The 26847-nt window shown below is 46.7% G+C and overlaps 1 protein-coding gene across 1 annotated transcript in view; it reads right to left on the bottom strand.

Annotated features, from left to right (window-relative positions):
* The window catches only part of LOC142563259 (venom metalloproteinase antarease TserMP_A-like), a 73243-nt gene that overhangs the window by 8673 nt on the left and 37723 nt on the right, over window positions 1-26847 (bottom strand). Inside the window, exons 5-8 of the mRNA XM_075673812.1 lie at window positions 25744-25867; window positions 20844-20974; window positions 16962-17122; window positions 15716-15768 (exon numbers count right to left, since the gene is read on the bottom strand). Coding sequence (XP_075529927.1) covers window positions 15716-15768; window positions 16962-17122; window positions 20844-20974; window positions 25744-25867 — 469 coding nt within the window. The remainder of the gene's footprint in view (window positions 1-15715; window positions 15769-16961; window positions 17123-20843; window positions 20975-25743; window positions 25868-26847) is intronic.

Below are 26847 nucleotides of genomic sequence, written 5' to 3'. Positions count from 1 at the left end.
TGTGTAGGTTGCGCTCCTCCTGGCGGGAAGAACCAAAATGAAGCGACTATCTTCCTCCTTTATGTTATCCAGCCTTTCTCTTCTTGTTACCGGCTTCGTTTGTATCACTACCTAGTTCGTTTATGGACAAGCTCGACAAAGTGGTGCCTACCGATCGTTTTAACCCATGCTGGAGAGGCCAGGTGCACTATTCTCGAGGCCCAGTTTTCTTTGTCGCAGCATTGATGAAGTGGCTGAGAAGTAGCGTCTTCGATTGTCAATCGTGAGTCAAGGGTTTGAATATTGGCGGCGCACTGCTACATTTTTCTGCATAAAATTCTGGAGAAAAACAAAGTGTGCGGACTACATGCGCTGTGGGAATCGGTTTAAGCAAAACCTTCATTGGTGTTTGTGAAGAACGTTGTTGGTGCTGTAGAGACTAGACAACCCAGACGGACATTTCCATTGGGGACTTCCTCACTCAGCAAAAACTCATTGCGCTCGATGTTGCACCCGACGTGTACGACGAAAAAGTAATGGCGATAATCGAACGACCGTGACGACATGAAGATGACAGTAGATGACGATGCAACATTGGGATAAAATGACGGCGACGACGACCACGCTGGAATCACTACAACGAGAGGACCACAATAGAACTACCACCACAGCATGATGAAGAAATGCATGAGGACCATGAGATGACGAGGCGCGAGAGGCGATGATGGTATGACGATGATGGCGGGATTACGGCACTGGAGCAACAACTGTGGTATGAAGACGATGGTATGATGGCGATGGTATGATAGGCACTGCTTTCTGACCATGGTATCACGATAATATAACGATGACGGCGTGAAGACACCTTGATCTCGGTGCTGAAGTGATGCCTAGGATCTGACGACGACGTTATGACGATGCCGGTGTGACGAAGAGAATGAGGGAGCTTGAATGACGATGACAACGTGATAATAGAAAATGGTATGATGACGACTGTAAGACGATGCCGGCGCGACGACGACGTGTTGACGACAGGGGAATCACTGCGACAAAATGACGGCGACGGCATAACGGCATGACGGCGATGACGGCAAAGAAATGATGGCGATAGCATAATCGCGATGAACTGATTAGGACGCAGATTACGACGACTCGAAGATGACGGCGTGACAACGACTAAATGGCAGCGTAGTGAGAGCGACAGAGCGAAAACAATGTAAGAATGCCGATGACACGAGAACGAATAAAATGATCACTCTGACATGAAGCCGATGAAATAACCACGACGAAATGACGACGATGACAGCACAACGATGACGTGTCGTTCTTAGAGCTCATATGCGCGCTCGCATGCATCACTTGCCGTCACGGGCCAGCTTTATTCACACTGTACCCGCTGTTTGTTTCCATTAAGTCCCGTAGCGTGGGCGGCGTTAATTTGCACTTATACGGTGTCTGTTTGTACGGTGTCCTGTGTCCGTCAGTCTTGTCTATTTAGGGCTCATTATAACCTATGTTCGTTTGCACTGCGTCCAGCACCGGCCAAATGTGCAACACCGTAGCGAGCAGCCAGCATGGATGGCGACTGTAGGATGACCAGTGTGTCACGACAACATTACTTTCAGAATAATCCACCTACATGGCAAGAGCTTCAGGGCTAGACGGCAGCCATCAGCAGCGTGGAAGTCGTGGAAGACGCAAAAAAAGCTTTGCTTTAGCATAGGTTGCACATTTCAGGGACGTAAATCGGATTAATTGGTGGACATCAAAACGACTATGGAAAGTGAGCCGAAAGCAACTATCACTTTAAAACATCGAAAGGGCGGTCACTGAGAAAGGTATGGGAGGCGTACATTTACAAAAAAGTTGCAAAGGGAACCCCAGAAGTCAGCAAGATTAAAGAAGAAAGTGCAAGTTTAAGGAAATTATTAATATTATTATTATTATTTGTTGTGAATACATATACGCAATTAACAGGAAAGGGAAAGCGAGGAGCAGGCTGGCAACTGCCACCGGAAGGGGCACAACGCCTGCCTACTCTTCAGAAGGGAGGTGACAGCAACGCAGAAATGGAAGATGGGAAGGCGGGGAGGAAAGAGAAGAAAGAGCAACAGGACAAATCAAAAGACTAAAGTAGAAGACAGTACAGAGCACACACAGTAGGGGATGGTCACTGAAGCTCACGATACTACAGAATGTTGAATAGAATAATTTCGACCCTATAAACATGAACCTAAGTTAGTTAACTCTAGAAAAATAAGTAGAGCGCAATGAGCCTGATCACGTTTAGACACACAGCCACTGGGGCACAAGCATTCGTCGAGTGGCGTACACCGCAGGCCAAGGAGATGACAGTTTATCACTAGCGACTTGCGCTGTGCACTGAAAGCGAGACACTCAAATATAAGGTGCTGAAGTGTCTCGCAGCAGCCACGAGACGTACACAATGGACTTGACTTGCCACACGTCCTTGGCTGTATATACGTTCGTGCGCGTTCACGCAGCCAACCCTCAGCTCAACGCGGGGCGGGAATGTTCTATTTGTGACGCACTGGTCTGGATGCTGCTTGAGTAGGCGGTGACGAATCAGCAGACGAGCGTCATCAAGCTTGCACAAAATTTCTGGGCACTCACAGTTGTTGCGAAAGTTGAAGCGAGCCGATCAGCCTCTGCATTTCCGGCGATTCCTACGTGGGAAGGTATCCTTTGAGCAACGAGAGATACCCCACGTGATGAACTTTTGCTCGCAGTGTCAGTATTGCTGCGCACAAAAGGACAATCAGTCTGAATGCGTTGTAACATACTGAGGGCAGTAGAGGAGTCCGTACAGATGGCAACCTTCGATGTAGTTAACTCCTCTTGCACGTATTTCATCATCATCATCATCATCATCAGCCTGGGTACGCCCACTGCACGGCAAAGGCCTCTCCCATACTACTCCAACTACGCCGGTCATCTACTAATTGTGGCCATGTTGTCCCTGCAAACTTCTTAATCTCATCCACCCACCTAACTTTCTGCCACCCCCTGCTACGCTTCCCTTCCCTTGGAATCCAGTCCATAACCCTTAATGACCATCAGTTATCTTCCCTCCTCATTACATGTCCTACCCATGCCCCATTTCTATTTCTTGTTTTCAACTAAGATGTCAACAACTGGAGTTTGTTCCCTCACCCAATCTGCTCTTTTCTTATGCCTTAACGTTACACCTATCATTCTTCTTTACATAGCTCGTTGCGTCGTCCTCAATTTAAGTAGAACGCTTTTCGTTAGCCTCCAGCTTTCTCCCCGTACGTGAGTTCTGGTAAGACGCAGCTGTTATACCCTTTTCTCTTGAGAGATAATGGCAACTTGCTGTTCATTATCTGAGAATGCCTGCCAAACGCCCCCCAGCCCATTGTTATTCTTCTGATTATTTCAGTCTCATGATCCGGATCCGCGGTCACTACCTGTCCTAAGTAGATGTATTCCCTTACCACTTCCAGTGCCTCGCTACCTATCGTAAACTACTGTTCTCTTCCGAGACTGTCAAACATTACTTTAGTTTTCTGAAGATTAATTTTTAGACCCACCCTTCTGCTCTGCCTCTCCAGGTCAGTGAGCATGCATTGCAGTTGGTCTCTTGAGTTACTAAGCAAGGCAATATCATCAGCGAATGGCAAGTTACTAAGGTATTCTCCATTAACTCTTATCCCCAATTCTTCCCAATCCAGGTCTCTGAATATCTCCTGTAAACGCGCTGTGAATAGCATTGGAGAGATCGTATCTCCATGCCTGACGCCTTTCTTTATTGGTGTTTGGTTGCTTTCTTTATGGAAGACTACGGTGGCTGTGGAGCCGCTATAGATATCGTTCAGTATTTTTACATACGGTTCGTCTGCACCCTGATTCCGTATTGCTTTCATGACTGCTGAGGTTTCGACTGAATCAAACGCTTTCCCGTAATCAATGAAAGCTATATATAAGGGTTGGTTATATTCCGAAGGTTTCTCTATCACCTGATTGATAGCGTGAATATGGTCCATTATTGAGTAGCCTTTACGGAATCCTGCCTGGTCCCTTGGTTGACAGAAGTCTAAGGTGTTCCTGATTCTATATGCGATTACTTTAGTAAATACTTTGTAGGTAACGGACAGTAAGCTGATCTGTCTATAATTTTTCAAGTCTTTGGCGTCCACTTTCTTATGGATTAGAATTATGTTAGCGTTCTTCCAAGATTACGGTACGCTCGAAGTCATGAGGCATTGCGTATACAGGGTGGCACGTATTTCAGTGCAAAATTAATGGCTGCTAGCTCGCAGTTGTTGATAAAGTTGGATGAGGTATTTGAAAGATACGCCGTACTTGAGTTGAAGGGCAGAAAAAAGCTGCAGAGGCGCCTTGACGGTCGCTGTGTACAGATGCATCTGTGCATACCCGAAGATAATCTGGTAACTTTTCGAACATGTGAGACTGAGCCAATTGGGATATTGCCGAAACAAGCGTATCATACTTCTTGTGCATATCAGGGATTGTGATCTAAACGGAGAATACTTTTTTCGTGATATCGTTTGGAGGCGGAGGCGTAACTGAAGCAGCATGTTCAGAAATGTCCGTTATACTCATAAATAATGCCGCCATTTTTCCCATGCGAGCTAACGGGCTGTGAATGAGACGATCAAGGAGCGATTGACCATTCGATGCGCGGTGCAGACACTCAGTATGATATAGAGCTCTCTGGTCTGCTTGCAGCCTCAGGGGTAACTGATCCGCTTCAGTTGGCAATGCAAGAAATTGCGCCTCACGAGGTAATCCAAGCATTAGGCGACGGGCAACGCGAAGATCTCGCTCCAGTTGGGCCATCAAACTAGGTGGTATGTTCAGGTCTGGTAATGCGTACATCATGCCTGAGAGTACGGATGACTGGTACACCTGAAGAGCCGTTGCCGTTGTTTGGTCGCCGTCAGCACCTCTAGCAGTCAAGGCGGCCACGTAGATAAGGAGGGAGTGCGATTTGCGTCGTACAGATTTAACGGCAGCACGCCAAGAGATGCGATCATCCACAATTAACCCCAAATAACGGGGTTGCTGCACTCAGATAATTTTTAATCTTTTATTTTATTTACAAATACTGCTATCCCATGAATTGGGACATTGGAGGAGTGGTACAGAAGATTATACATAAACCATATTAGGAAAGTGCATGATTACAAATGTGAGTGTAATGATTTACAGAGAAAACAGTACAGTGTCATGAAAAAAATACATGATTTGGCAATTCTCGCACAAAATTATCAACAGACATTTCACGTAAAGTGCCATCTAAATCGTTCCACAATTCAACTGTGAAAGGAAAAAATGAAAATTTTATAAAAAGTTTATAGGCGTTTCGTCCAGGTACAGTCGGCTCATTGCTGGACGAGCGCGTTTTTTAGGGTGATATGCTATTGCAGCCGACTTAGCAGGTGATATGAGCAGGCCAACTTCACCCAAGTACTCCGAAGTAGCGTTTAGAGCTCTTTGCAGACTTGCACGAAGCCGCGGACCAAGGTGCGAACGGCACTTATCCACAGAGCAATGTCATCTGCGTAGACAGCTATGCTCACAGGCAAATCACTGTCCCGAGGCAAACGACATGGAAGCGCGGCGAGTACGGTGTTAAACAAAAACGACGATAACACGCTGCCCTGTGGGACACCGCACTTCACATTTCGGTATTCACTAGTTACTCCCCCGACACGCACTTTCATCCGGCGCTCCGGTAGAAAGTTATACGCAAAGTGGTGCATACGACCCGAAATTCCCGCGGTTGCAAGAGGGAAAATATTTGGCTTATGTGGAACTGAATCGAAAGCTTGTTGTATGTCTAGGAAGAGCATGCAGGCGGAATGCTTGTTTCAATTAGCAAATTCGAGCGCTGAGACAAGGTCTGATATGCTGTCCAGAGCTGAACGGCGGCGACGAAAGCCACTAATGACATGAAGGAAAAAAATCAGGTCCTATAGCTTGACATCTAAGCGAAGCAAGATCACTCGCTCCATTAACTTGATGACATTTGAAGTTAGGGATATTGGCCGCTAGGACTTGAGGTGCCTTGCAGGACGCCCGGGCTTTAAAATTAGTATCACGGTGGACGATTTCCATTCAGCAGGAATTACACCGGTTCTCCATACTTCCTTATACTCGTCCAACATACGGTCATGAAAACTCTTACCAACGTTCTTAAATGCTTGATACGTCACACCATCTTCGCCTGGAGAAGTGCGGCGTTTGGAGAGGCTCAGCGCGTGTCGCAGCTTCTCAAGAGTGAAATCTGCCTCGTCCATCTGGCAGGCTGGACTATAGGAAGCGTTTATGGTGCTGTGACTTGTCAAAGAAGGAAGGTCGCCATTTGTGGTGTCACTGGATGCAGGAGAGACGAAAATGTCTGTAAATGCCTCCGCTATTACTTTTCGTGACTCACCAGTCGCTATGCTCAATGCAGCCGTAGGATTCTTGCAGACTTCAGGAGTGTGGAGGGCCTTCAATACGCGCCATATACATCAAAAACCACTTCCAGTATGCAACAAACTACACAAAGCTTCCCAGCTCTTGCGACGAAGCTGTTTTGTATGCCGCCGTATGGCTGCATCAATGCGATTATACATAGTGTAGTCGGTGCGTCGTTTAGAGCGCTGTGCCCGTCTGTAAGCGCGCGGTCGACATGCGCGGAGCCGCAAGAGCTTTAGATCATAGTTTGGTTTGCCGATACTCCGTCGTCGTTGCACTTTAGCTTCTCGTAAGCACTCACTCGTAAGTTCAGTCGTAAGATCAGCTGATGGAACTTGTCCCAGTTAGTCACTGTATAAACGATATCCCGGTGATCCGCGGTATGTGTTGGTGTTAACCAAATGGGTAGGTGATCTGAGCCCCACGGGTCAGGTTCACATCACGAGGCTATGCATACATCTCTCGTTGAGATCGCAAGGTCTGTAGTGGAGTGCTCTTTTCCTCTAGCTATAAATGTAGGTGAACCATCATTCAGTATTCGCAGATCATTCTTGATAATGATCTCGTTAATCTCTGCCCCACGATTACCTTGGCGACGGCTACACCATCGTGGATGGTGGGCATTAAAATCCCCGCACAATACAAACGATGCACCACACCGAGACACTAAGCACTCAAGTAGTGAAGTATCGGAAGAATGTGTAGGCCTGTTGTACATGCTTGCCACAATCGTAGATACACCTCTGAGGCTCATAGTAACAGCTGCACACTGAAACTCATCGTCACAGATGCCGTCTGTGTCAAGAACCGCGAAGTCCAAGTCAGCACTCACGTACACTGATGCTTTAGAAGCATCATATTGTGGACACCCATGAAGCCAGGCAATCGAAATAGATATTTCCTTACGTGAGTTTCCTGAAGGGATATAACGTCTGGTCGAGTCTTCATAGCGATGAGTCGACGAACTAGGTCAGCGTGCCGCGGTCGCATCGATCTGACATTCCGTTGCAGCACAAAGGGGCGAGGTTGCTGAAAACTTACAATTGTTTGCGGTAAAACGTCTAGTGAAGGCCGTCGAGGACTGGAACGAGGGCCTCCAAAAGTTGCTCTGCTGCTGACGCTGTTGGTGTCTGGCGACCGGCGATTAGAGATCTGATGACGTTGAGAAGCATCTTCAGAACATTGACAAGTTACGCATCGTCGTTGGCTGATACCGCTTTAAGTACTGTGTTTACAGTGCTTTTACTGTGGTTGAAGTCTTCATAGATACTTTTTCTGACAATTTCGATGGCGGTGCTGGCCACAATGTGTCTGAGAGGTAGAAGGTCCGCCTCCCTACTTTCCGATGCGCTGTGTCTTATTCTTTGAACGCTCTGCTTTTGCAGTCGCTGTGGCAGCACTACAGCGACGGGAGCTTTCATCTCCTGCTGCCTTCTTTTTAGCTTTCTCTTTTGGTGCCTTTACTTTATTCTTCAATGAGGGACATCCTTTATCCGTTGCCAAATGTTCACCATTACAGTTCGGGCACCGATATGCCTGACTTTCACAGGAACCTACATGGTGATTCCCACCGCATTTGGCACAGACCAAACGTCTGGTGCAAAAGCCCTGAATATGGCCAATCTTAAAATAATTGTGACATTGCAAAGGCCGTGGTACGAAAGGTCGAACAGGATAGCGCACAAGTCCAGCCTTTATATGACTACGCAGCTCTCCAGAGGCAAAAGTACCTTCATACATTTTGACGAGCCCAGCCTTCGAACGCTAATTATTTTGCATGGTGGCGTGCAAACGATCATGTTCTTAAAAACGTCGTCTTTGTGATCCACGTCCACACCAGATACAACACCAGCTGCTATATTTGTACCCTGTGGTATGTAGGGATGAGTGTGGACCCAACACAGTTCAGACAAACCAAGTAGAGTTTCCACCATCTTATCATCAGTTGTGTCAACTGCAATGACATCTTTGCAGTGGTTCACGCGAACCTCTTGGATTAGTCCAGGGGCAAGTTTGTAGAAGAAATCATTAAGTTTTGCTCGAGAGATAGCATTTAGGCATACCATCGCGTCAACGGGTATGAAAGCTACTGTCGTAGACTTGATCATACTGTATATATATGATAGTCGCTTCACTTGAGGATGATGCCGGAGACGTCAGTCTTGGACGGTGGTGCTTGACAGGTATAAAAGCATCTGAATCTCCCGATCTTGAGTCTGAAAGCTCGGAAACAGCAGCGTCGGATCCTACTGCCAAACTGAGCCGCTTCCGAGCCACGGGCGGTCTATGCTGACCGCCAGATAAGTCCAAGACCATATCTTCCATGGCAAGCTCCGCGGGGAGGATCTCCCAGCAGAGTAGGTGTCTTCAGGGTTCAGCATAAACGTCATTGCCTGTTACTGATGCATGACAATAATATAGAGAAAAACTGCAGCCCTAGAAGAAAACCAGCAACTGAGCAGAATAACTTCGTCATCGCCATGAACAGCACGACACAAGCATGGCCCCACGCACACAGACAAAGCCGCCATTTTCTCAGCTGAAATGGTTTAAACTTCAAGTAGTTACTCAAAGTCGCGCAAGAATGGAAGCACGCTAATTGCAAGCAAAAAAGCGCGATATTTTAACGTAGATTGAAGAGAGAGCCTTGCAAAATAGAGGCTTCTCTTTGATGGCGGGCCAGAAGAAGAACATGCACCTTGCGCGCTTCATCGTCTTTCATGGCGCCGACCTTTGCGTGCGCCGTCCTGCGGTGCGCGAGCTCCACATCATCGTGTCAATTGCCCCCCCCCCCCCCATGCAGAAAGCGACCGTCTCGGTCGCGTCAAAAAGTTTTTTCAGCGACATAAGAAATGGAGCTCCTGAGGTGCATATTGGCGTTCACGTACGCCCATAGTATGGTTTCATGCGCACTACATTAAAAACTTCAGTGCGAGGACGACGACGAAGCGAACCGGGCTCAGAACTGTAGGGGACGACTTCGTAGGTCGCATCACTGAGGTGGCGTGTACCTTTGTAGGGACCAAAATACCGGCGGATCAACTTTTCTGAGAGTTCACGGTGACTGATGGGCGTCCAGACCCACACGCAAGCGCCGGCATTGTAATGAACGTCGCGTCGACCCTGGTTGTATCGAAGGGTGTCGGTATGCTGTTGCCTCCGGATACGATGTCGAGCAAGCTGGCGTGCCTCTTCGGCTCTTTGTACGAACTCTTCCACGTGTTCGCTAGTAGGGCAATTATCAGCGAGAGGTAGCATGGCGTCAAGTGTTGACGTGATGTGGCGCCCGTATACAAGTTCTAATGGCGTAAACTGTGTAGTGTCCTGTACAGCAGTGTTATCGCGAAGGTCACATTGGGTAAAGTCTCGTCCCACGTCTTCAGCTCTACGTCGGCATACATGGAAGAGCATCTCAGCCAGCGTTCTGTTCAGACGTTCCGTTAATCCGTTGGTTTGAGGGTGATGTGCAGTGCTCTTGCGGCGAGAACTATGCGTCAGCTGGAGAACGCCCTACATATGTTCCGCTGTAAATGCTGCAGCACAGTCGGTTATGAGAACAGACGGTGCACCATGTCGTAGGACGATGTGGCGTACATAGAACTGGGCCACGTTCTAAGAATTTGCTTGCGGAATAGCTTCGGTTTCGGCATACCGGTTTAAGTAGCCGGTAGCGACGACTATCCATCTGTTGCCCGAAGAGGTCACTGGGAATGACCCAAGTAGATCGATTCCTATTTGTTGGAACGGTGCTTGAGGAGAGTCCACAGGGTGGGGAAAGCCAAATGGTTTAACTGGTGGTTTCTTGCGGCGCTGATAATCGGGGCAGGTCTTTGCGTACCGTCTCACAGAAGAATAACGTCGGGGCCAGTAATACTTCTGCCGTATTCTTGCTAATGTCCTAGCGAATCCCAGGTGTCCCGTGCATGGCTCATCACGGCATGCTTGCAAATTGTCTTGTCTTGGCGCAGCGCCGACGGCACGTCAAGGAGGTACGTACTGGGACTGCTTCCGCAGTTTTTCCTGTAAATGACGTTGTTGTGCAAGTAGTACGATAATAAGCCACACGCGAGCGAGCGGGGTAAAACACTTTCAAGTCATTGAAGGTGCTCGATCAGCGGTAGCAGCTCAGGGGCAGCGCGCTAGTGCTCAGCCATCTTCATGGCGTTGATAACGCCGACAAATGGCAAGTCATGGTCAGGTTTCGATGACCTCGTAGAGAGCGGTGAGCATGACAAACAGTCAGCGTCACTGTGCTTCCTTCCAGATCAGAAGACAACTGTAATGTCGTACTCTTGTAAGCGCAAGCTCCAACGGGTTAGTCTGCCTGAAGGATCCTTGAGGTTGGCAAGCCAGCACAGGGCGTGGTGATCACTGACAGCCTTAAAGGGTCTACCGTAAAAGTAGGGTCGGAATTTACTAATTTCCCACACAACCGCTAAGCATTCTTTTTCAGGAGTTGAGTAGTTTTTCTCAGCCTTGGTGAGACTGAGGCTTGACTCAGCAATGGTGCGTTCCGCACCAGCTTGCCCACTGCGCAAGAACTGCGCCGAGACCCGCATTGCTGGCGTCAGTAGGAATTTCAGTGTCAGCGTCTTCGTCGAAATTAGCAAGTATTGGGGCCTCTTGCAAGCGCTTGCGCAATTCATTGAACGACTGCTGCTGCTCGTCCGACTAAATGAAAGGCACATCGTCGCGTGTAAGCCGTGTCAGAAGCTCAGCAATATACGAGAATCCCTCGACGAAGCGCCTGTGATACGCGCACAAACCAAGGAAGCGTTGTACAGCGTTCTTAGCTGCCGTGGCCGAGTTTTCTACACCCACAGACAACTTGTCGGGATCTGGTCGCACGCCTTGAGGACCAACGACATGGTCAATAAATTTGAGCTCTTGGAACCCGAAGTAGCATTTTTCAGGCTTGGTGGTGAGGCCGGCAGTACGAATCGCAGCGAGGACACTCTCGAGTCGTGCGAGATGTTCGTCAAACGTGCTCGAGAACACGACGACGTCGTCCAAGTATACGAGGTAGGTTTGCCATTTGAGTTCAGCGGGCACGGTATCCATCATCCGCTGAAAGGTGGCAGACGCGGAACAGAGACCGAAGGGGAGAACTCTGAACTCGTAAAGTCCGTCAGGTGTTACAAAGGCTGTATTTTTATGATCCTCTTCATCAACTTCGATTTAACAATAGCCTGATTTAAGATTCAACGGAGGAGAAAAGTTTGCATGTTGTAGACGATACACTGCATCGTCGATGCGTGGCAATGGATAAACATCGCCCTTGGTGACACGATTCAACTTTCTGTAATCTACACAGAAGTGTTGTGTGTTGTCTTTTTTTTACTAACACTACAGAGGAGGCCCACGGGCTTGTGGACGGCTGGATCACGTCGTCTAGGAGCATCTCTTTCACCTGATGCTTGATCGCTTCCCTGTCCACTGGAGACACTCTGTAAGGATGCTGACGAACAGCACGTGCGGGCACGTCCGTAATAATGCGGTGCTTTGTGATGGACGTGCGCCGCACTTTGGATGACGTTGAAAAACAGTCCGAAAATTCATTCACGAGACTCAGTAGACGGTCTTTCTGATGGCCTGGCATAGCGGCGTGAACGTGAATCCGTTCTTTTCGGCTGGTTAACCGAGATCGCTGAGGTGATGCGGCTTCCAATGTGGCAATGTCAGTAATATTAATAATTACGCGAAAAAATGCGATTGTCCTTCCTCGCCGTACATGCCGATATTCTTTACTAAATATTGTTAACAAAACAACTGAACATTTGTTTCGTACCTGAAGAAGCCCTCTAGCTGTGCAAATGTTGCGCTCAAGAAGCAGGGGCATGTTTGCCTAAGCAATTCCTTCGGCGTCGTCCTCCATCTCGCATCGGGCAAGAGTAAGCACGCTGCTCTTGGCTGGCAACGTGACGTGATCGTCAGCTACGCGAAGCGCGATGTCGCGGTCGTTGTCATTACTGTTCGCTATGGCTTACGTAGTAGCGAAGCTGACTCTAGACTCTTGCAGGTCGATGATGGCACCGTTCGCCTGAAGGAAATCCATGCCGAGCATAAGGTCGTTTGAACATTCAGGAAGAATGACGAAGTCGCCGATGTACGTGGAGCACCGAATGTTGACTCGTGCCATGCACCGGCCCATTGAAATTTTGAGGTGCCCTCTTGCAGTACGAATCTGAGTTCCGGTCCATTGCGTCGAAACTTTCTTCAGGATACGAGCGAGATTCTGGTCATAACAGACGTGTTATGACCAGAATCGGACCTGTGTGGATTACCACCATGACTTAGTGGTCATATATGGTAACTGGTATGTCGCAGGATACTGACACTGAACTACACTGCTTTCTCTCCGTCTCAATTACGCCATATCGCGGTCGTCGTAGTGGATGACCTTCAGCGTTCGCAACGTCAGCGACCTCACTTCTGCAGTGGCTGGACTCGGTTTTCCCGGGAGGCAGGGCTGGGTGAGCGGCGCCTTGTTGCTCTCGGCGTGAAGAGGAGGCTGGAAGACCTGCTTCAGGCGGGTGACGGTGACCTGGGTTCACAGAATCGTGTGGAAAAGGAGGTCCTGGCCTCCACGAGGTATGCTTCAATCTCCAGGAGGCGTTCACCATTGCGCGGGAACATCGCTCACATCGCAAAAAATTGGGGTCAACGACTTTCGCGCAGCTTCTGCATACGACATGCGAAGTCGTGGCTGCCGTACCTCATGCAGTGGTGTCTCGCTTCGCTCTGGGACTTGGACTGCCTGCCTGATTTCCTCCCGGACGATCACAGCCAGAGCGAGTCACTCTACCGATGCCGGAGCCACCTGAAGCTTTTGGAGCTCTTCTCGAACAACAACCCTAATGAGCTCCCGCAAGGCGTCGGTATTGCCCAAGGGTATAGCGAGAGGGTCACGCGATAGGATCGACACGTTGCGGTTGTACTGCCTTGTTCGCTGGTGCAGTGGGTTTCCCGTGATATGACTTCCGCGAGAAACTCTGCAACGGTCTTTGATGAGTTGCGTATTAAGCCACCGAAAAACTCTTGCTTGACACCGACCGCTTATCAAGTTCCTGAGCTTCTTTTCTTCCAGAATGGACGGATCCGCGCATCGGAAAAGTCGGCACATATCTTCGAAGAACATTGCGACGCTTTCGTTCGGCCTCTGTACTCTCGCCTGAATTGCAGGTTCAGCTCGCTCACTGCGATCGAGGCTGGCGTATGTGCTGATTAGCAGCCGTCGGAATTCGTCCCATGTCGATAGGGCCACCTAACAGTTCTCAAACCATGTCCACGCATAGTCCTCCAGGGCAATGTAGGCTTTGCGTAGCTTGCGCTCTGGAATCCAGCCATTCAATTCTGCGACACGCTGAAAGTCATTGAGCCAGTCCTCTACATCCTCGAAGGTGTCCCATTGGAAGGACGTGGGGATTCGCGGCTGGTTGAGGACGCCGTCGGTCGGTGCGGTTGAGGAAGAAGGTGGAACCGATGTACTCATTCATCTGACTCGATTGGGTAGAGGCTCGTGCTCAGGTGGCTGTCCTTGAAGCTGGGGGCTTGTTCGTACGTGAACACCGGGCTTCGTGCTGGGCTTGTAGAGAGTGTTCGGTCTGGGAGCGGTAGCGTGTACCCCGCACCTCCACCAGAAAAATGTAACGTGGATTGAAGACAGAGTCTTGCAGAATAGACGCTTCTCTTTAATGGCGGGCCAGAAGAAGAACGTGCTGCTTACGCGCTTCGTCGTCTTTCATGGCGCCGACCGTTGCGCGCGTCATCCTGCGGTGCGGGAGCCCGACATCATTGTGTCAATATTACTTTAATTAAAAAAGGTTTATGTATTTATTTTGGAGCAAACATATGTCACGACACCTTCCTCCATAGAATGAGGAACTTTTAGAGCACAGCTCTTTGGCGTCCGTTCCTGGGTTTCGCGTCGTCGTCGTCGTCGGCCTCGTAACCAGCTCCGCCCCGCTTTCATCCCCCCAGCGCTAGCAGCGACCGACTGATACCGCTGGATGCCGCTGACGCCGCTAGAGAGTCAAGATAACGTGACTGCATAGAACACCGTCGGCGCCATGCAGAAAGAGGAGGAAAGGGTCCCCCCCCCCCTGTTCTTGTGTGGCGGATAGGGTGCTCTTCAGTTGCCGACGCGCCGGTTATTCGTTGTCCCTGAAACCAACTCCGCAGCTGGGGTTGACTCACTATCGGCGTCAGCGGCATCAGTCAGTCGCTGCTATCTCTTCCCTCCTCCCTTTATCGTGTTGTCCGCTTGCTGCGCGCGCTTCTGCCCCCATCGTTTGCCGCTGGGTGTACACGCCGCCCCCCTCCCCCCTCTTCCTGCGAGTCTCCGGTTGTCAAAGCGCCGGCTCGAACTTAATTCCTTTCTTCGCTCCTCCTCCAATGCAACCCCTGTGCGGTGGCAATCAGAGAGCCAGATCGGTGGCGGCGGATCTGTATATGTGCACCGCCCGAGCCGAAATTGCCGCTGCCGTTCGCCCTGTGCGGTGGCAATCAGAGAGCCAGATCGGTGGCGGCTTGACATAAAGACAAACAGCAATTTCCTAACACTTATGCGGGAGAACATCCCGTTCCTCTCGCTCGTAACGCGTCCCACGGCTGTGACAACCTCGCGAGGCACTTGTATAGATCTCGTCTTTGAGAATCAAGCATTGGTGTACCAAGTCGAACATATATCAGTCTATTTCTCCGACCACAAAGCTTCCTTCATGACTGTCAAGAACTGTTAGTGGAGTCTTTGTTAAAGGAATACGTGTGAAAAATAAAAAAAAATTCTGTGATAGCGCATACATGTGTTGCTCGATTTCTTTGCCTCAATCTATCGAAAAGGTGAAACAGCTTTTTGCTGCGCTCAAATTTCGCATTAGTAAGTAACGTAATCGTCGGTAATTTTTTTATAGTAAGACCATGCTGGACGCTTATATCAACCCAGCTACTCCCATATCGATCCACCCGACTCTATGGAAATACGGAACTTCGCATGTGGGTCATTTTCAATGCAGATAATTTTTGCGGTTTCTGCATTTATTGCACACCTGCATAGGATGCGTTCTATTCATACATACATCTCACTGTGCAATTAAATCGCAGTTAGCGGTATTTTCTAGATGTTTTTTCTCTCGTCGATATGTCGTCACCGCTCCTTTGAGTCTAACCCGAGAACTCATGCTTACAACCAGGACACTATAAGCGCAGAGCTAGAGGAGCGGTGTAGCAGCTATTGTTAGTCTGGCATCATAGAAACAACATCACCTACCATGAACTTTCCTGTTGATGAACGTGTCATTCAATTTCTCCGCCAGGTCTTCGCTAGAAAGAGTGAACATTTTATGTCACAGGTTGCGGTTTTAAAGGTGTCTGCACATTCAGGAAAAATATTTTACGGAGTTCTCCCACAATGATGCAAAAGACTTTCTTTTAACTTCTACTGGCGCTCGATGTTAGCAGATATTTAATTTTTTCTCCGGCAGTATTGGATAATACAATACTCGGCCAAATGCAAATTTTGTCAAGAAAGTGCGGACCTGCTTCACATTATCTGGGCCTGCCCTCGCGTACCCTGGCAGGGCCAAAAAATGAGGATGGGAAGCAATGGGAGGCCGTGCTGCTCAGCTCGGCCCCCCGAAGACCAACTTTTGACCATCCAGTAGGCCGTGGATGCCGCCAGAGACCAAGGGCTCCTGGCCGGCCTCTAGGCGGGGTTTAACAGCGAAGCTGTATACATTTACCATCCATGGCAATTTTTGTGTCCTTGTCGTAAGCAAAAAAAACTCCGCATACGAGGGCTAACCCCAGAGATAGTGCAATGTCGGGCCGACCAGTGGCGGAGGTGCAGTTCGCCATTAAGGGGTCCACATAGACAGCTTCGCTGGCCATCGTTCACAGATTTGAAGGGCACTCAGTTTTTTTTGTTGACGTTTTCATTACGCAACTACGTAGGTAATAGCTAGTTGCGACATGCTTATTTACTTCTGCTTGTTAATGGCACGCGATGTTTCGAATGATCTAAACATGCTTTTCATCTGAACACACGATAACTTTTCTCCTGTATATTTTTAGTCGTCATAAATATTTTGTTTAATTGAATTGATATTCAGACGTTGTGTTTCTTAAATTTCTTACGATTTGTGATTAAAATTAAGTGAAACTATTTCATTACAGACACGGATAACATATTCAGGCATTGCAAACCCGTAGCAGAACGATGTTATTGCCAGCCAATGGGCAGGCCGTTGGCGTTAAAGGAAGGAAGAAACAGGAAAACTAAACATGACATCGCCTTCTACAGCCGGCACGCTGCTCTGCCGGCTCCTAAATGTGAAAAATTTTACATTAAAGCCTGTTCGTTCAGATTACTGACGAAGGAGTACAAACCAACAGCTAGAAAGAAACGCTAAAGAAGATGGTAACAGGCTTGAACAGGGAACACGATCATTTAAGTGTGCTTTTCCAAAACAACAAGCACAGGACCCTCGCAAATATTTTAAATGGAATTTACATACCTGGTAAGGCGCACCGCAAGGTCACAATGTGTGAACTGGCATGACTTTATCAACTCTGCCGTCTTATTCAGCATCTCGCGCGTATCCACAGCACAGACGTGCGGTTCTCGAAGCTCATAGAGGGCCTTCCCGCAAATGTTTCTTCCAGCGCTGGTTTCGCCCTATATGAACGACGTATACCAGGTTGCAAACATGAAGAATCATGCGCAGAAATGTAAAAGCAGTTTAGAACGCTTCGCGGACAGTCTTACGATTGTGGTTCCACACGATGCCGTGCCTTGCGCGGCGTCATGCCTATATTACACTTTCAAGCGAAGTTTCATATGCGTCTTTATTCGAGTTTGGTGTCGGTGCCTCGCCAGGTTAACAGGACCAACAACGGAGCCATGCCGTGCAATTGAAGGTTGTCATGGTGCGCCTATCTTGATATCGGTAGGCGATACGTGTGTCATCGCTATAGCTTAAGTCTTGGTTATCCAGCGGCGCTAGTATTCCTGTTTTAATTATGACCATCTAGGAACATTTCGTAGGGCTTTAGATATGAGTGACAGCGCTTTAAAAGTCGAAGCCCCAGAGACAGTTTTAATGCGATTAGCACTCTTTCCTTACTACTGTGTTTACAGTCTGTCTGGCTACCTAACCTCTTACGCCTACCCCGTGGACCGAGTTGTCTAGCAGCTTGGGCCACTAGGTGTGTGCTCGTGGACATGATGCCGTCGTGGTCGTTATTTCGTCGTCATTCCAGCTCTGTCACCTGAATCTCGTCACCCTGCCGTCATCAGTCCTTCTTATAATGACTTAAATTGGTTGGCCTTCTCATAATGGATTACGCCTATCTAAGTCGCCAGTGCGAACATTGTGAGCTAATTGCGATGAGCGTTCTCAAATCGCGTTCTACCAACTGTAACAGTTTGAATCGAGGGCAAGAAACGGGGCTTATGTTTAAGATAGGACCTTGTTTTGGTTGTCACTTGGGGGTTCGGAATCAAAAGGAGGCTTGATCCGATCGCCCATCGCGAAATGAAAACGGCTTGCGACAACGAGTATTGTTAATAACAAAACTTAGGTTAGTATTTTTGAAAACAGTTATATTGTGGTTAAATGTTAGAAATAGTGTCTTCTTAAACTTTATGGGGGGCGTCTGAATCATTTTGTCCACATTTTAAGATATCTGAAAAGATGAGTAACCAGCGTCGAGCCCAGGTGTCAATTACAGCTTAAACAGAGAAGAAAAAAAGAAATTCAGTGATGAGTTATAGCTAGCAACCGTTGCCTTATACAGCGTCTTAAAAGTGCATATAACAACCGGTTTTGAATGTTATCGATCTAGCTACACCTGTCCTTTTACATGGGTGCGGCTGAGTAATGTACACGTTCAGCATGACGTGTTCGGCTGTGGAGATAGTATGTTCCAGATGTTATGGCTCCAAACCGGCTATCGTTTTTCCGTGCGTAAATTCGTAAATTATTCAATGAATGACGCACGAGCATTACAAATGACTTGAGAAAGGTTAAGAAACACTTACAACTGACCGAGAGTTTTATCCTCCATTGTTCCGTGCAGTGTAGTCAGAGCAACAGGTGGTGTCAAACGACCATAAAACGTGGACCGACAGAAGAAAATTGAGCAACAGCTCGTCCGCTGTAGACTCCTAAGTCGTGTGAGACGGCGGGTGCAAAAAAGTATACTGGAAGAAGTGTCGCCGCGCAAAGTTAAAGGCCTTCGCAGTTTCCTGAGCTCGAAGTGCACGGCTCGTGTCAGCCAATTTTAGGGTCGACAGAAGCCGTACATTCCAGTAAAACGCAGGCTGGTGCCGAGAGGAAGAAAATAGATGCTACGCATGCAAAAGTAGCGGTAAAGCATCACAAACCGTGGGAGGTTTAGTGTCGTACGGCACTTTTAAACAAAACTCCTGGTTTCTGCTTGGAAATGGCTCACCTCTGTTCGGATAACTCCATTAAGCTGGAATCGTATACGTGGATCAGTCATTCCAGTGAAATAAAGGGCAACCTTCGCGCCAGAAAAGAGATAGGAAGAAGAAAAGGACATTGTCAGTAGCGCGCATTCGTAAAACGTGTGAACCTGACGTCAGTAATTCCCGCCGCTCTATCGCCGCGTCTAAAAGGGCAAATTTGAGATCCCGTTGTCGTTACCGTGCTGCTACGCGTGCTGCTGTGAACGCTTTCGCGTTCACAGCCGCGCGTTATAATTTTATATAGGAGGTCTTGGGTGTTACTGGATATGACTTTTTGGTGAAATAGAGAAAGAGTTTTACATGCCAACGCAAAAAGAGATGAGTTGCGTAAATAATGTATATTCCTACATTTTTCGCTATCAAACGCTTGCAAAGCTTTTGAAGATACCATCCTTTGAAATTTCGAAACGAAGCTACAGACAGATGGTCGCCCAGTGACGTCAGCCTGTCGTACAGCTTTGCCGCGCATTGTTAGTAACGAGCAGCAACACTACGCTATGGGCAAATTTAGCTAGGCTTATGCACAATACATAATATTTATGGGACATACATTAAACATACAAGAATTTCATAGAGCAAACGACTTACGCTTGTTATTCACGCGATTCTCTGGACACCTTTGTAAATTACAACTTGCTATGCACAGAGAATTAAAAAAAATAACGTTATGTGCATACTTCATTTCAATGGTGAATAACTTTACATTCATATATGCCAGAGGACAGAGCGGGGAAAAGGTGGTAGTTAGTTCCTAGAGTCAAACAAGAAGGTTTCTGACGCTGGAAAATTCAGCTACAAAAATATAATCAATTAACATATGTGAGGCATTCGGTATCAATTGCAGCTTCACTTAACGCGCGAATAAAAGAGCCGGAGAACACGACACCAGTGCTCATACCCTGTCGTGCTGCCTTTGCGTTCAGTTTTTTTCCGTCCCGCTGTGTGCAAAGTTGCAATCTTAGTGACTCCCCCAACCGGCTGCGGTTATTCAGTACCAATGCATTCATCGTATCAATCAATAAAAATAAGCATATAATCAAATTATGCGTAATGCACGATGTGCCTCACTGTGATAAATATATGACTAGGTGGAGCAAGGTTTTAGTAGGACTAAATATAAAGCTTTTCTGTAGATTCACATAGGAAAGTTATGTTTTGTTATCGAACCTCTCATTTGCTTGCTTTGAAACTTGGTGTCGCACTGAGCAGGTCTTTAGCCTGAACATGCATGACTTTGTGTTGTGCTGCCTCGTGCTGTAGCCGAAGACGGGATGCGGTTTTCAAGCCGAAAAAGCCGTACGAACAAACGTAAACAGGACAGCGAGTGTGTTTCTTCTTATTATTCTTAATTTGAAAATGATAGTGCAATAATTAACTTTGCGCTAAGAATTTTGAGGGTGCGAAGGAGCCAGCTCTGGGTAATCTCGCATTTGCCCGCTAAACTTGAGGTGCTCGTATTCTCCGCCGTCTAAGCACAAACATCCTCGAAGAATACAACGGAACCCTCACCGCGGAATTGCTATCACATCCCACCACTCCTGCTCTCAGAAAACCAACTCTGGAGCAATATGGCACGGGATGCAGGAAACCGTTGCTATACTTTTATCTCTTATTTATTTGGCTAACTACAACGCGCTCCATCATAATACAACTGTATGTACTTTTGTAAACAGGTTTCATTGTACAGATGAGTCAGCTGAGCGTTGCAATGCGTGCCTCTGAGCGTGAAAAAGGTTGTCTAGGATAATACCTGCACCGACACAGAGACTGCCAGTAATGGGCTGAGCGATATTAAGCAATTGTATGGCTTCGGCGGCACTAGGACTATGGTCAAGGGAAGCAGAAACAGTAATCTCTCAGCCGTGAAATGATAAAAAAATTACGGAATGCGTTGTTCACCACTTACCGCATTTAGCAACGTGCCTAGGTAGATCAGGAGATCCCTAGTTTCATTGAATGCCTTTTCATATTCGGCGCCTACTACAAAGCAGACTTCGACGACGAATCTATCAGTAACAGCCCCCTTCTGTGGTGCTTCTGCAAGAGATTGTGCAACAAGAAAAAAAATCAGAAAAAAACAAGCCTGAGCACTGTTCAACACTGCCCGCTCTGCACGTGGTTTATTATTAAAGCATTAGGGTCGCAATGTGTTGAATACAGAGCACACGAAATTTGAATAAGCGCCGAATTTATGCTGCATAAGAATCTCACCACATAGGAAGCGTATCAGCTGGTACACATAAGGCGTAAGTATCGACTGAAACGAGATGATCTCACAGTGCTCTTTACCACACGGTGTATCACACGGTGTTCAGTTATCCGGATGGTAGTGTGAAGCACCCCGAGGAAATGCACACACATGCAATGCTATAGCCGAGTGCTCAAGTTTTCGAGTGCGGGTGATAAAAAAACTTTCTTTCCTATAAGGGTCAGTACAACTTGCGGTATTTCTAGCTGCAGTGCGCAGGCGCAGCTCAACTCTTTTCGGGACTGATTATCTGCTGCGCACGGCAAACATACAAGCCACCTACTCAACTATTTGCAGCTTCCGGAACCAGCCCATATCGTGGATTTGCTATTTCACGATCAGACCAACAGATGCATTCTCCAGTAGAACTAAGCCACAGCGATGTGTTGTCAATGCAGGGCTTATGAAACAGGTAAAAGTTTTTTTTGAAATCGCAGTTGCGCGCTCCAACCTCTTTCCTTACGCGGCAGAGTTTATGGTCACTTTCTCTCATCAGAGTGCGGCAAAGTATAGCAAGTAGAGAAGCACAGAGAAAGTAAGGTTCACTTTTGGACACGTGTGCGAGAATGCGTCGTGTCAGGCAGAAGTGAGTGACGTTGCTGAACTTCCAAGAAAGACGAAAAAATACGAAGCAAGCAAGTCGCACATATAATCGGACACATATAGCGGAGTAAGGTCACACGTACAAGTACTGGTGACATTTCCATGTACTCGCGCAATTCACATTCATAATGTGAGTTTCAACAAACATGAGGATGACTAAGCGGGCTCTGTCCTCGTTTTCATACGTCACTGCATGTGCGCATTAACTAAGAGACATTAAACTCTTCAGCAACTGTTCGGAGATAGCACATCGCTTTCTGACCGAGAATTCCGTGAAAGTATTTCCTGAAGGCTTTTGAGACATCAGCTGCCAGATTGAAGCGGTGAAGCTAGTGCATCATGGATTGTCAGGCAGAGTTGTTGTTTAAGACACAAGAATGTCCTCCTAGTCTCGGAGTGACCCGAAAAAGAAAAGAATAAATAAATGTCCCGTGGAAGCTTGCGAAAGTAAAAGTGGCTTTCAGAAATAAAAAAAAATGAAGGAAATCGGGAAGAAAGAAGCAAATGCTGTTGATATCCTGTAAATTGAAACGACCGCGAGAAATGCATAGCTGCGTTTAAAGAAAATATGCCGGCGTCATGGTGTTCTTGTTCCAGTACACACTTGGTGATTATTATCACTAGTGATTGCGTCGTGATCTCGATTTATATACGTTTCTTATTTCACGGGGCGCGTACGTTCATTGCTCAAAGAAAAGAAACGACCGTACTGACGGACAAGCAGCCCTTTTACGAGCTCTCAGCTGCTGTCGCAGTGGAGAGACAGTATGTTCTAAAACCGGCACTTGCTGGCACTCCAGATACAGATGTCACCTAGGTGATTCATCGAACCACCAATTTCTTACTGCTTCAATTATGGTGCCTCCTTTACGTTGATATTTCATGTAGATAAACATTTGAAAGTAACAGGTATAGGGCGAATTCCGCTATTAATGGGGCGGCGGCGCTTGCCTGTGAAGACGTAAATTTAATACAATATGTAGAATTCATGGTAAGACAATATGTAAGGTAACGTAACACATAAGTAATATGAATTTGTCTTGATCTACGCTCTCTTGGTTTAATCAGTGCGCAACACGTCTCAAGAGTGGTGACCATACGGCTGCCGAACACCTATACAATTCACAAAAGCCATTTCATACAAAACCATGAATGTTTCGCATTACGTAGATGTCAATATGGGTTGAGTGCGCTTACATGTTTTTTTGAGAGTGAGTGATCCCGAACGTAAATTGCAAACTGTCTGTGAAATCTTTGCATAAAGAAGCAGGGATAAGTTCTGAACGCACTTTTAAATACGTGCAGCGAAGAACACGCGCATTCGTAGGATACGTGAAAGTGAAGCGAGGCAGCTGCAAGCAGTTCGCACCAGGAAGAGCATTGAGAAGCATCTGGCTGCTCAACACATTCTAAGTGATATTTGGAAACGACAGCGATAATATACTTGCCGACAGTTGTTGCGTTATTCACTAAGTAGTTTTGCTTTTCGGTGTTGTTGGCTGCATAAGAAAAAAAAAGACGAAGCAAAACATCAGAAACCGTTATATGTGCCTTGTCACTGTGCAATAATATAGAAATATGTAACTCGTGGCTGATGAATTAAAATACCTGGCAAGTTCTTTCAGGGTGCCGACACTCGCAGCACACGACATAATGAACTCACAGTAGGAAAGTGCATGCAGCCATCTCAAAGAAAAACGTAATGCAACCTTACTTTAGTGAGCTTTATGCGAAAGTAAATGTAACCGGGTTGTTACCTCAAACAGTAATGGGGTATTAAAGAAGTTTAGACGCTGTCCCGAATTCTGGGGAAAATGCGTTAAATGAGCTTATCTCTTGTAAAGCTTCATCGTGGAAATAAGAAAAAATTATCGCAAACAAAGACGACTATCAGAAGCGCACTTCCCACTCAGTTGTTGGGTTTTTGTTTTTCCTCTCGTGTTTAGACGAGTTCGTTATTGAAGTTTTTTCCTCATGCGGAATCAGCTCAGCCATTTGAACGTCGCAGCGCAATTTTTCCTCTTTTGCTGGTCATTTCTTGCTGCATAATATTTCGATGTCTATACCACTGCCAAGCCTGGGGGCTTGTGCCCTCGGACCCTAGTTTCTCTGGATTAAAATAAAGTTCTTGCCATGCCATGGCAGGCGCGACCGTCTTTCATTGAGGCTCATATCAGAAACTTCGCCAAGGACTGTCATCGGCACAACAATTGATTAGCTTGCTGGACAGCCTGTAGCCTCAGTGCTAGATGGAATTGTAGGTATGAAACCGGCTTTGAACAGAGCGTACGCCTATTTGAGAATCGGCTGGTTACAGTCGGCGAGGCCAATAACTATAGGTGTCACTGTGAATTGTCTTCATAACTCCATCACAATGATGTAAAAATTTGCAGGTATTGCGTGAAATAAACAATTACAGCAAATTCGTCTAACAATGACTGTCGATGGTAATGCGAAAAGCAGCCCAGAGATGTAGCGACAGACCATATTCCTGCAGCCACCTTTAGTTGACACTCGTACTGACGATTCTGACACTTTCGTAGCTTCGGATATGTGCCACATGCTTCGGTATGTCCCACTTTGCCACAGCACTCACTTACCAAGGTCGCCCATAAGCATGGAGACATGAGATGGATTGTGTGAGGCTTACGCAATGTTGATAAAATGTCCAAGAAGGAATAATATTGATAGAACGACAAAAGGCGCATAACGATGACGGCATGACGACATGCGACGTCGATTCATAAAATATAGTTGTGGTATAACGACGACGGCGTGGCGATGACGACATCAGGGCGATGAGATGACGACGACTGAATGACGATGATGGCACGACGACGATGATGTCACGTGGTAGTGACAGTGAAGAGCGACACATTGTCAAAACTGTCAGTTACAAATGCAGAGCCTTATTGGATTAATTTGTGCCTTTCAAAACTAGTGACACTCAAGCACAACCATAGCGACCACCATAGTCGGCGACCGTCGAAAATCATATCAACGGGTCAAGCGCGTCGGCTTTTCTACAGGAGTCGTCGAAGGTTCTAGCGTACTCGCTAGAAACTTTCGGAATCAGATTACGCAAGGTTCGGTGACAGCAGGCAACGGCTAGAACCAGGGATAACATTCGAGAAACTTCCGACACATGAAGATGCGTCCTGCGCTAAACGAGCTGGGGAAAAGCGGTCACCCAAGAAGGATAAACAAGTACACGTGTTAATAGTATGAATTCAACAAAATGAAGAAGCGCAACTCACGTAAATGGCATGACCAAGACGGCATGACGATGGTTTAACAACGGATGCATGATACGTATGATGCACGATACAGGTATGACAACAGACACCGTGTGAAGACGGCGCAATGATGATGATGGAATGACAACGGTGGCATAATCACGAATGGGGGGCAATATAATTACCATATAGTGGCGAACAAGATAGATAGATAGATAGATAGATAGATAGATAGATAGATAGATAGATAGATAGATAGATAGATAGATAGATAGATAATAGGGAAAGAATGCTATTGGCAATAATAGAACTGTAAGTTCTGCGAGGGTGCAACACCCTTTCAAAGTTGTCTTTAAGTGAGTCGCCCCTTGACTGAAGTAAGTCAAATGGATCTCAGTCGATTAGTACTTAGGCGCTGCACATGACCCTCTGCAGGATTACTTAAAAATCGAATGGTAATATGAAACAAGAGAGCTATCTACAAAGGGAGCCGAACAGCCGGTTAGGAATTGAAGTGAGCACTCGTATTGTAATTTCGCGCTAACCTTGTTTTCTGCTACTTTTTTACTTGAAGCTTGTAGGAAAATGTACTCTAGCCTCGAATTTGCCTGCTTTCGTGGAAGCGCTGAAAAATTGTAAAGGCCTCCGGTACAGTCTCCAGTCTGCGCTCTTTTGTGTGAACAATTATTGAATAGCTGTCAGTGATATTTCGCGCTTACCTGTTTCCGAGGGCATCTGTGGACTTTCTTCGATCATAACTACTTCGTGCGGAATGAGACCTTCATCCGAACGTTGGGCAAAGACAGCTGGGCGAATCCTTAGTTGAGCGTTCAAGATTCCTCGCTGAAATACAAGGAATAATTGTAACCACAGTTCCGTTACAAACACAAGCAGATAGTTCAGGACAGATCAGGCCTTTACAAGTCACTCACTTTTCATTTTCTTCAGGTGTGCAAACGGCCGCCGCACTAATAAACCTTAAATATCGCAATAGGGTTCAGAGCCGCTGTGATTAGACAAAGTTAATAATCGTGAAGCAGAGAACAAAGACCGATTGGCAAAAGCGAAATTCAAAGTCTATCTAATAACCGCTTTTACTGGATGCTGTTTCGAATAATTTGAGCGCGAGTTCGGGCATGTTTTCAACACACAAGAAAAGCTGTTTTAGATTTCGCCCTATACCTTCCAAGAGAAAAATAGTTTACTTCGCAGAAAAATGCTGATGCACTAACCAAATATATATATATATATATATATATATGCTATAATAGAGAATTCTATATACAGAACATATAAAATTTGACATTTTTAAAAGGATTTTCAGAAGTTGGCAAGTCTAAAAATAGATGCAGGAGTTTTGCAAATTTGTAGCTCTACACCAAGAACAGGTATCGCAGCTTTGTAAACTGCATTCATTACAGCACTCAAAGCCGACACATTAGATATATCACTTTATATTTTACGTGAATATTTCCATTGTTTACAAGGGTTTTGCAAAAGCATGACACACATTTCAGTGGTAAATTTGAGAATCATGTGTAATATTGCAATTTTGACCGCTTTAGATGTACTATTAGATGCACTTCCCAGATTTCTTATATCGTTTTTCATCGCTGAGTTACAGAGATTTAAACGTGATAGTCTCGTCTATGGAAAATTTGCGATTGTCAACAATTTTCATTGAACATTGACGGCCTAAAGCGGAAATTCGCTACCGACAGTCAGTAGACTTAAGCTTTCCCTTTTAAATGGGATAAACCTCATCAAATTTGGTGCAGTGGATGCCAAGACAACGATTGCTCGCTTCGCATGTATTTATATAG

The sequence above is a fragment of the Dermacentor variabilis genome, chromosome 11 (genome assembly GCF_050947875.1).
Source record: "Dermacentor variabilis isolate Ectoservices chromosome 11, ASM5094787v1, whole genome shotgun sequence".
Lineage (NCBI taxonomy): Eukaryota > Metazoa > Arthropoda > Arachnida > Ixodida > Ixodidae > Dermacentor > Dermacentor variabilis.
This window is presented reverse-complemented; position numbering and strand designations above follow the sequence as displayed.